The 11,297-nt window shown below is 36.0% G+C and overlaps 1 protein-coding gene across 8 annotated transcripts in view; it reads right to left on the bottom strand.

Annotated features, from left to right (window-relative positions):
* Positions 1-5,637: 5,637 nt before the first annotated feature.
* LOC127942091 (RIMS-binding protein 2-like) overlaps positions 5,638-11,297 on the bottom strand; it is a 51,461-nt gene continuing 45,801 nt past the window's right edge. For 7 of the 8 annotated variants that reach the window (XM_052537644.1, XM_052537647.1, XM_052537646.1 and 4 more), the window contains 4 exons: positions 11,193-11,290; positions 11,019-11,090; positions 10,783-10,932; positions 5,638-8,366 (listed from right to left, as the gene is read on the bottom strand). In XM_052537644.1, coding sequence (XP_052393604.1) covers positions 8,178-8,366; positions 10,783-10,932; positions 11,019-11,090; positions 11,193-11,290 — 509 coding nt within the window. In that variant the 3' untranslated portion in view covers positions 5,638-8,177. Of the gene's footprint in view, positions 8,367-8,731; positions 9,924-10,782; positions 10,933-11,018; positions 11,091-11,192; positions 11,291-11,297 lie in introns of those variants that run through there. The other variant, XM_052537648.1, reaches the window with a different exon arrangement.

Genomic DNA, 11,297 nt, shown 5'->3' with positions numbered 1-11,297 from the left:
AATAAATAAATATTTTTTAACAAATCACAGGCCAGCGTCACCGTGACATAAAAATTTAATGTTTGCGTTGAGTTGTTCATCAAAATAAACGGTGTGATTTGCAAATTAATTGCGAGGCAAGTTCATATTTTATACTTTTTACTTAACATTTCCATTGTTTTTCCCTGAGGAAAATTTACAGTAAACACTCGTTTGCTGGGACGGGGCATTTTACACATTATGAGGGTAAGTTACAACAATGAAACCTGGCTGGCATTAAGCACTCCTGGCTTTCTCATTATAACTTTGTGACTTAAGGTTTTACAATGAGATATTTGGGTTATTTTAGATATACTTGTCAATTTTTGCCGTCATATAGGCCTACCGCGATGTTACGTTCACATCACTCAGACCATACGCCCTAAAAAGGAACTTTAGGCCACATGAATATTTCAATGTCATTAATAACGTGACAGAAAATACATGAGCAGCATTTTATGACCCAAACGATTGAACATTTTAAAATAGGCAAAGGCCTGTCAATTTTTGTCATCAGTTTTTTTTTTTTTTTAACTTATTACTTTTTTTTTTTTTTTTTATAAAACAGCTATTGCAACAACTATAAACATAATTTATGAGAGTTTTGAACTATAGGTTTTTGAATCCAGCATACATAACCACTGCTGTGAGTAGTCACTCATACCTAGCCCTTGAGACAACTTATCAGTGGCAACTAGCTATTTCTCATATAGCTTTAGTCACATCGTGAAATATTTTTGGTAAAAGTCCATGCATCATTATGACATGTTAGGTTATATATTCCCCAAGAGATATACTTTAGCTTTTCACTTTATATTTAGAGTCATTGTGAATTACGAAACTCTCTGTGATTTCTGACTAAAGCAGATCTCTCTAAAGGGAGCGTCATCAATCTCCTGTCAGTCAGCACACACAGTATGACCTGTACCTTTGCTGCTCTGTGGTGCTTGATGGCATCTTTTGCCAGTACGAATCAGGATTTTATGTCCTGCTGCTCTTTGATAAGTGCCACAAATTCCTCTACAAGGACACACACAGTACCAACCGTTAATGCAAAGAATAAATCAAAAGGCCACTAATGCCAAACGTTGTGTAAGAGCAGACTAGTTGTAAAAGTTAGTGCCCTAATGCAAAGGTAAAAACTTTTCGCTTGTGAATCTCAAGTTACAGCTATACATTTCATCTTAATCAAATCAGCCGCTAAGGATCCCTCTAGTTGCAATGTCTTTGCTGGAAACAAACACGAGTGCTTCTGAAAATGAATGTTCCCCCATGGCCCAGTTTGCATACCATTATCATTTCAGCCCCATCTGCTCAGACGTCCAGATGTTAGCAGTGTGACAGACTATGGCCGTGAACTGTAATCCTCAAAGGTGAACAACAGCTTAGTAGCAATAATATGAAATGGTGGTCACAGGGGCGATTCTAGGATTTTTTCAACTGGGGGGCACAAGAGGGGGCACGATTAATACAGAGGGGCCAATCTTGTGTTGTTTGAACTGTATATCCAAATCATTTCAAGAGTTCAGTAACCTTTAAAATCAGTAATAAACAGTGATAGCCACGACTTAGGTGCCCTTGAGCAAGGCATCGAACCCCCAACTGCTCCCCGGGCGCTGCAGCATAAATGGCTGCCCACTGCTCCGGGTGTGTGCTCACAGTGTGTGTTCACTGCTCTGTGTGTGTGCATTTCGGATGGGTTAAATGCAGAGCACAAATTCTGAGTATGGGTTACCATACTTGGCTGAATGTCACTTCACTTTCACTTTCACTTTCACTTATATTTTAATAGCAGTTATTCACTGATCTAAATAAAAAAAGAAAAAAATCAAATACAATTTGTATTAACTTTTCACTTTACAAAAGTGAAAGAAAAACTGTAATAAATAAAATAATCCAATGTATGAATAGTGTACAACTCACAAATAATAATAATATAATTTATTTATAATAGCCTTATATAATATATATATATATATATATATATATATATATATATATATATATATATATATATATATATATATATATATATATATATATATAATAGCCTTATTTATATAAATGCAGAATAACATTAATAATTCATAGAAATAAATACAAAATTAATTAATTAATATAACTAATATACGTTTAATATAATTTCATTATATGTTTTTGTTTATTATCCACATCCCATTCAATTTGCATAGCAGCAGTTGTAGTAAATGTGCATTGATGAATAAACAAAATCAACTTATGTCAAGCCTAATTAATCTTGAGCATATTGATTTAAAAATATCATATATCCATACTTTGTTAGAAAGCTACTCGTCCAAAAAGGTAGCTTTAATTTAACATGTAAAATATGTGGATCCTATAAAACAGTTTAGAATAGCTTAATTAGTCCAGTGTTATTTTAGTTATTTATTTTGCTATTTAATCATGCATTAAATAATTATGTATGATTTTTTTGAGAATGTTTCTGGGTGTCATCAAATGACGTTTTGTCAATAACTTCTGTGAAGGGAGGGAGAGAGAGATAGAGAGAGAGCTTTCCAGGGTGCAGACAGCAATCGCGGAGCACCATGGTGATTTAGAACGCCAACTGAATTTATTTGGAATCTAAAGACGCAAATAGACTAAAGGTGTAGAAAAAAAAAGACCTGTTGTATTGTGTATTTTGGACTTTTTTTTCCATTGCTTTAAATTGCGTTGTTGCCTATATCGGCGCGTTCGGCCGAAAAATAAGTAAATCGTAACGCAGTAAACCCCTAAATATAATGATTAGCATCTTGGTCTGCTCTAGGAGATAACATCGTCATCGAACCTGGTCTGTCTAACACCGAAAGACGTTAACGTTAGTACCAAACACTTCTTGCACTGCAACAACTCGCTAATCGAAAAACATAAGCTATTTAAAATAGGTGCTTTTTTCGTTGGAAAACAGCAGCTCGCTATTCTTGGTCCTCGTTGAGAAGCATCGCGACTCAATCATGAGTTATTTACTAAACTGAAAGATTATAATTTGAATTTGTGAGTGACAGACAAGTAGAAGGGTGGGGGCACACTGGGGGGCCAATCAGTTTTCAGGAGGGGCCAGTGCCCCCATGGCCCCTCCCCTGGCTACGCCACTGGGTGGTCAGTAAACTGTCCCGCCAGTGAATCTGACCCATTTTGATGTCCTATTCCATTAAGAATTTTGTTTCACGTGAGCACAGCACATCAGCTACACCACAGTTTACTTGAGCTCTTTTTCTTGATGAGGATCATTTAATGATAGGTTTCCACAGTAACACAGAATGACAGTAAACCTACTTAGAGAATGAAATATACCACGATGGATGACCACATGTATCTCAATCTCACCAACCCCATGGCTGACTCCATGCCACTAAATGATTAGATCACCCTTCACATAAATCAAAATCTGAGATGTCGCCGCCAATATGCTGTATGATGAAGAAAGCGTGCTCTTTTTATATTAATATTACCACTATAGAGGAATTCTGTAAAACCATTAGCTGTTTAAGAAAAAACATGTTGCATGTTTGCAGTGTCAATGTTACCTAACAATTGTTAAAAATTCACCAAAGTTGGAGGGCAATGTCACTGCTGAAGTCATAAAACAACAAATGCATCACTTTTAGCAAACAAAGGCATCCGTCAATCTGAGCAGTGGGAACCCTTTGGAAAAGTAGTAAGAGAGAGTTTGGAAGCCTCATTCAAAGCCTTGGAGACATTGATCTATGGATAAATTTGAGCAGAGGCGCTCTCGCTCAGTGTGAGCTGAATTTCGATGCAGGTGATGAATGAATGCGATCTGCAGTGCGTGTCGTGGATGTATATCACTCTGCTCCCTACATGATGGAGAGATAAGTTACTGCTAACCTGCAAAGTCATTCTACACCTTCCCCCAGGAAGCAGAGGGTTCTTGGACTCGGTTCGCTTCAATTACTATAAATTTGCTGGAAGTTATTCTACTTTTGTAAAAGGTCAGCCTTGCAAATACCTGCTCAGATCTTCAAATGAGAAGTCTTCCTTTAAAGTGGAGCTGAAAGCCTGTGATAGCATCGACTGCTGGACATTAACTGCAGACGAAGCCTCAAGCAATGCTTCAGTGTACCATTCAGTATTACAAGGGAGTCTCAGCATGGACACTGTGGTTCATTTAAGGAGACTCTCCCATTTCAGTCAAAACATGTTTATGAAGACGATGACAAATGTGTGCCATTGTGTCCAACCCTGACCCATCCGATGAGTTACCTGCTATTGAAGACCTCTGTCATTCTGGGGTCAGTAAGACACTGCTCTCTGAAAAGGAGCTGCTTTACAGCCTTTGAAATATTCACGAAAAGCAGCAGGAAGATGAATGGGTGCCCGTGTCCCCGCTCACGGCCCTTGTTAAAAGAAGGCGTTGATCGAGAGGTCAAAGCTGGAGAGAATTTTAAACATCCATTGGCCCAGGGCCCCCCGGGATCATTACAGCTCACTCCTGAATGGAAGGAGAGTCGAGCCAAGAGCAAGAGAAGTCTAGCGCGGTGATATACGAGCATAATCATTTCTCGCTCTCCTCCTTTTTTTTTTCTTCTTCTTCTCTAGGCAGGGCTGGCCCACACTTCATCCTCTTGCATTTCGGTACAGCCCTTTTGAAACCTCTGCAGCAGGCTCAAGCACTTTCTTTCCCTCTCAGCGGCCTTTTTAAAGGGAAACTTCACCCACAAATGAGAGTCATTAGTTTTTTCACCCTCATCAATTCACCAAAATTTTTTAAGATTATATTCAAGTATGATTAAAAAAGAAAAGAAAAGAAAATTCGAAAAGACAGAATTTTAGCCATAATTCATGAAAATGTTACCCTTCAGAAAGGTCAGCTCTTGCCTATTCAAAATTTAAAAATGGTATTTTTTATTTGGTTACTTCACATGCAAGATTCAATTGATCTTATTTAGATCTAATTTAAGTTTATTATATGATTTCAGAAGACGTTAAATGCTCTATACTGTTACAGTATTTCTTTAAGCGCTTTGAATTTTTAAACATTGCAGTGTAATGCCTGATGCAAAAAGGCAGGGTGACACCTCAGAAGATGATGAACTACATAATTATAATCTTAGAATGTACTGCTCTCTTCTTTTCAAAGTAGATCATTAAAAGACACAGCAGTCACAATATCTACAAATAATGACCAATTCTACTGCCCGGTGAGAACCCATCATTAAATGTGATAAATGAGTTGAGAAAAGTCCACAATTCATCCACAACACAGAAATATTATGTCACTCACCTTAGCCATGATGCCTGAAGTGAGACGTACTGAGATACTGAGGTCTCTGCTGCCATCTACTGGGTTGTTGCTACAGGTGCTGGTCATAGAATTAGAATCTGAATTTGGGATTTTCCTTAGATGTCAGTTATAATCATCAAAATTAAAAGAAATAAACATTTGAAATACACCAGTCTGTGTGTAATGAATGAATATAATATAGAAGTTTCACTTTTTGAATGGAATTAGTGAAATAAATCATTTTTGAAATTTGATGATATTCTAATTATATGACCAGCACCTGTATATTTCCTGTGGTGATTGTTGGTGGGAGACATGCTATGTGATTTGGCATGAAAATTTCAAGTCTGATCTTGAAAAATATCACATTTATTTTCATAGAAAATGTATATTTTACACAGTTCTACACATGCACAGTCACACAGTAGTCCATTTCAGTAAATATACTGTAGACCAGTAAGTTATCTTTTCTTTTTAATTCGCAGAGCAAGCACAGAATTGCAGACTTGAGCATCTTTTCTTGAAGACACCATGGAAAACAATAACACTGTTAAATATTAAATCTTAAAGCACTAAAAAAGTCTGAAAATCTGTAAATTAGGTATAAACATTTATAAATTATCTATAAATGGAGTACAAAAGAGTAACCAAGAAATGAACACTTATAACGTCCAGTCACAAACGAACACTTGGGATTCATGATAAAAGAGATAGAGATTTCTTTTAAATGAAAATATATGTAATCTCTTGTATATATATTTTCCTTTTGGCAAAATGATGTTGCAAGCTATCTAGGCAGCTGAACATTTCATTCATTCCTTTTTGGCTATCCAACCTTTCTCTTTCATTTTTTTTCTTCCACAAGAAATAAACTCCATTCACCCTAAATGAATGTCTTTTTTTTTTGTTTGTTTTACTAAAACTCTTAAATATAGAATACTTTTAAGATCATATTTTTTATAGACAAAAAAAAAAAAAAAAGTAAAACACACAGTATTACCCTGGATCAGACCATTCAAGAGTGCAATCTAAATCCAACTGGGCATATTATTGTAAGATGCCACCAGATGCATTTCCAGTTGCAAGGTGTGTTGTGTTTAATGCAAGAGATTTTGCCCTTTATGTAAACAGCTAGATTATAGCTTGAGACAACTGAGCTATCATAGGTAATTTTGCCTGAGGGTATTACTTAACCTGTATTTTGGTAGTTGAGACTATGTATAATAAGGTTCTCAGCAAACAGACTATCACAAGGAGTTTGATTCTACCATAGCAAGCAAAGACTCCAGGAAAAACAGCCTATGATCACAGCAGCAAGGATATGTCATTTATGCCTATAAACAATGTTCTCATAACCAGCCATGATTTGTTTAAACAAGTGTCAAAAGGTTTGTTCAGCCAAAAATGAAAGTTCCACCCTCATGCTGTCCTAACATGTATAACAGGACTTTCTTCAGCGAAACAAAAGAAGATATGCCTATGCTTCTGTACAGTTTTCCATTGTATGGACCAAAGTGAGAGAGTGAAAGAGTGTGAGATTTCTCGAAATATATTCTTTTACATTCAACAAAAGAAAGAAAGTCATACAGTTTTGGAATGACGTGAGGGTGGGCATCCTAAATAATGACATAATTTACATTTTTTTCGTGAAAATCTATTTTACACAGAACACATTCTTGCATTTAAAATGGAATGGCAAAGAATTGAATGTTTTTATATGCATGTTGTTACACTATTTTAACCTAATGTAACTTTTTAAAAACAAAATGAGAACAGTGAGAAAATATGTCTAAAAAATGCATTCTGTGTAAATCGGCCCATAGAATGTGAAATTTGAGGAGATGCCAACACACCATTTTTGCTTAAATATTTCTTCTTTTGAAGACCACGCCACCTTTATAGACTTTAGAAAGGAACAGTAAACAACTTGTAATTAGCAGCACGTCACATTATCACAAAAGTTTATAACAACATTTGTCCCTTTTCAGTGTGAAGGGGTCGCACAAACATGGATGCAGAGGGGGGAGACACACAACCACACAGGTCATTCACCAAAACGCACACCGACTGTGCATTGAAAAGCAGACACAGAAACTTTCCATTGTATTTTTATATCTTCAGTCATTCTCGTGATAGACACTGGAAAAGGAGCAAGCAAAAAAGGAGGATACTTGGCAAAGACTGATGTATGGAGATATCAGATGTAGGTAATATACTGTACTTACTGAGTTTAGATGAAGGCCACAGCAATGCTTAAAAGGATTTGCTCATAGACTCTCCTAGTCAGTTATGCCATTTTGCACCATGCCCATCTTTCTATGGAAATATATATATATATATATATATATTTCTTTTTCGTGGTTTTTCGTGGTCCTTTTTGTGTTTCGGACTAATGCACTTAATATGGTCTGGAGGTTTATATCTGTTTTTACACTTGACTGACAATGTCAGACCATATCTGAAGTGCTTATTGAACTGTTTTTAACACCAAGTGATATATCAAACTCTAAAATCCATGAGATTGAATATTTCATTCAAAATCCAGCACTTTGACTTCAAAAATGGAAATTATAATTAAAAGAAATTCCTTAAATATTAATAATGTCTCTTTGTCCTCTACCTCACAGTATGAATAGATGCTTTCTTTATGACAGCCAATTAGCAAGCTCACTGAAATATGAGTGACATCGCTATATATGTTATTCCTTTTCAACTGGATATATTAGATCCGTTTCATGATATGTATGTGGCATGTTAATGTGAAAGCCATTTAGATCATTTTTTTGTGTGTGTGTTTTTTTGTCTTCTCACTGAAGACTTTTCCGAAAACATTTTTTGACAGAGAAATCATATTCTGTTGTTGTCATATGAATTTGAAATCAAACTCATACTTTTACTTTGAGAACTTTTTGAGCAGTTTCTTCCCCTTAGAGAGCAGTCCTTTTTTCTTTTTAGATGCCAGGTCTCTTGGACCCCTGGCAGGGCTCAGCGGCCTGATTGGGCCAACAGGAAGCAAAGGACGCACAGTGGGAGAGGCGGGTCTTCCAGGGGCCGGATCTGGCACTGTACTTTCCACAGGCACCTAATGAAACATCCATGGGGAAGGGAAAATTGTGGGATATTATACAGCAAGATTATCTTTTGCCTTATTATCTGCCTTCCTCACACACAACAGTCAAGCTTATGTTCTGAAGTTTAAAACAAATGATCTCAGAATAGAAATGTGTCAAGGAAACTAGAACAACAATATATATATATGTATATATATATATATATATATATATATATATATATATATATATATATATATATATATATATACATATATACATATATACATATATATATATATATATATATATATATATATATATATATATATATATATATATATATATATAATTATTATTATTATTATTATTATTATTATTACTCATAGATTTGGAACTCTAGAGAAAAGGCAGATAATATGGTTGGTTCCTGAATTAACTCAACTTAAATTTCTTCTTGCCTGCTAATACAGAGAAGAATTATAAAAATATTCCTTGTGTGACTTGGAAACCTCAAAGGGTGAAGGGATTTTATATTGTAAAACAGACAGACCTAACAACACAAGGACTCCACACGGGAACCAACTGCAGATACCAACTGCAGTCTAATGCACTGGTATATTAAGTGTTTTTGAAAATAGAAAGTAAATATACTTTTGAATTAATAAACATTAATAGCTCACCCCAAAATGAAAAGATGTAGATGAGGTTGTTCCTTCTTCGGAATAGTTTTGAAAAAAATAGCATTACATCATTTGCTCACCAGTGGATCCTATGAAGTGAATTGGTGCCATGAAAATGAGAGTCCAAACAGCGGATAAAAGCATCACAATAATCCATAAGTAATCCACATCCTTTTTTTGTAAGAAACAAATCCATCATTAAGGCATTTAACTTCAAACCATCACTTCTGCATGGCCAAAGAGTCCATAATCCATATTTGTTTAGAAATTGTTCTAAACATGGACTTTAATCTTTGGACTGTTTTTGCCTGCAAATGGTGCTTGATCTCTGCATATTTATATCTTGATTCAGACATTGAAATTTTCAATAAAGAAAGCAATATAATGGATAGGAATGGTTTGGCGTTAAAAATGTCTTGATGGATTTGTTCATTACAAAACATTTTGCATCACAAGATGTTAATTCATAGAATAAATTTTTGCATTTTTATCAGCTGTTTGGCCTCTCATTCACTTCAGAGGATCCATTGGTGAGCAAGTGATGTACACTTATGTAAATTATCTCCAAATCTGTTACGATGAAGAAACTAATTATTCTACATCTTGGATGGCCTGAGGGTGAGTAAATACATTTTCAGCAAATTTTCATTTGGGGGTGAAGTATTCCTTTAAGCAGATAAACCAAAAACAAAATGTACCTTTAGACGATAACAGATCATTCATGTTTAACTAATGCTAGTATAGTAGAAAAATCCCAATTATATAATTGAGCTATAAAAATGCTTTAAAAATCTGCATAAAGGCTGTGCATAAAATCCCATGCATGAGACTGATTACTGGTATCGCCAGTTGCTCAACTTACCTAGCAAGACTTAAACCTGCTAGGATGGGAAATGGACAATATTTCTTTTTGGCAAAGCCGGTAAAAAAAAAAAAAAGGAAATTAGAATGCAGCAACATCATAAAAAATAAATACATAAATAAATAAAAACAATTATGAGGAGAAAAAACAACAACAACAGAACATACACAAAAACAAACACATTTCTTCACTAAATGTCCACTAGCAAAATACATATTTGTTTCAGTTTTTCATTTATTTCGATTCATTGTAATTACATCATGAATGTTATTATTTTAGTCTCTCTGAAAGAGATGGGATGAGTAATATATGTTCTGCTAGTTCAAATGATCTGAAAAATAGAGTTTTTTGACAATGTGCAATATACAAAAAGAAACAAAGCCTCCTCAAAGAAACACAACATTTGGGGTAATGTAGTTTACTTTTATATAAAAGCTACAGGTCTGTTCTGGAAGAACCAGGCATGCGTCAACTACGAGTTTCCAAATCAGACTTTTAACAAGTTCACAAATCACGAGCCACAGACACTATGGACTTCACAAGCCTTAGTGAAGTAAGGTTTTGTGTTTCAGTGCAAAAATGCTTTATGCTTTATTCATAGTCCGGTGCAGGAACGGAATTTGGCCTTTTCCACAGTCCTCTGGCGACCCTCTACGAACATTCGCTTTCTTAATAGAGTCATGTTCGTACCTGTCTCTCTAGGCGCTCAAAAAAGGCTCTGTTTGCAGTGGGCTTTGCTTCTCCCTTTCCTAGAGCAAGAAAGGTTGGACTGGAAATCACCACCACGGTCACATAACAAAAAAACAAACAAGCACAAGAAAACACAGAGACGGCGAGTGGACCCAAACTCAAACGGAGGATGAATGGACACAGGGCCTAGCGCTGAGAACGGCGATGGTGTACCCGTTTGGTCTCTGGACGAGGTGCCAGTACTGGATTGGGCTCGTCCTGGCCATGGTGGGAGGGAGTATCCGTCAGATAGACCTCCACATCATCAGGCACTTCTTCAAGAAAATTGGATGGAACCAAGCCCCGATGTCCATTAAGCTCACCCTGAAAGACAAAAAAAAACAAACCACAATAGTGCTGCAGGCTCAGAATAAAGCAGTGTGAGCAGTCAGCATAACAATGATATTTACATAATAGAAGCCGTCTTCATCTATATCCCCAAAAACAGCAAGGATATCGCCAGCACAGAATGTCAGTTCAGCCTGCCACAGAAAGCACATGATCAGCAACTATACGAACATACACTTTCAGCAGATGGAGAACCCGAGAGTACATAAATACATATATGAAAGTGTATTTAAAACCTCGACATCCACGTTTGGGGAGCTCTCTCTGGGGTCATAGTCGTACAGGGCAACCATTCTTCTTGTGGCCACTGGGTGGCGACCTCTCCTATTTTGTTCTATTGG

Source organism: Carassius gibelio, chromosome A21, assembly GCF_023724105.1.
Source record: "Carassius gibelio isolate Cgi1373 ecotype wild population from Czech Republic chromosome A21, carGib1.2-hapl.c, whole genome shotgun sequence".
In the NCBI taxonomy this organism is placed as follows: domain Eukaryota; kingdom Metazoa; phylum Chordata; class Actinopteri; order Cypriniformes; family Cyprinidae; genus Carassius; species Carassius gibelio.
This window is presented reverse-complemented; position numbering and strand designations above follow the sequence as displayed.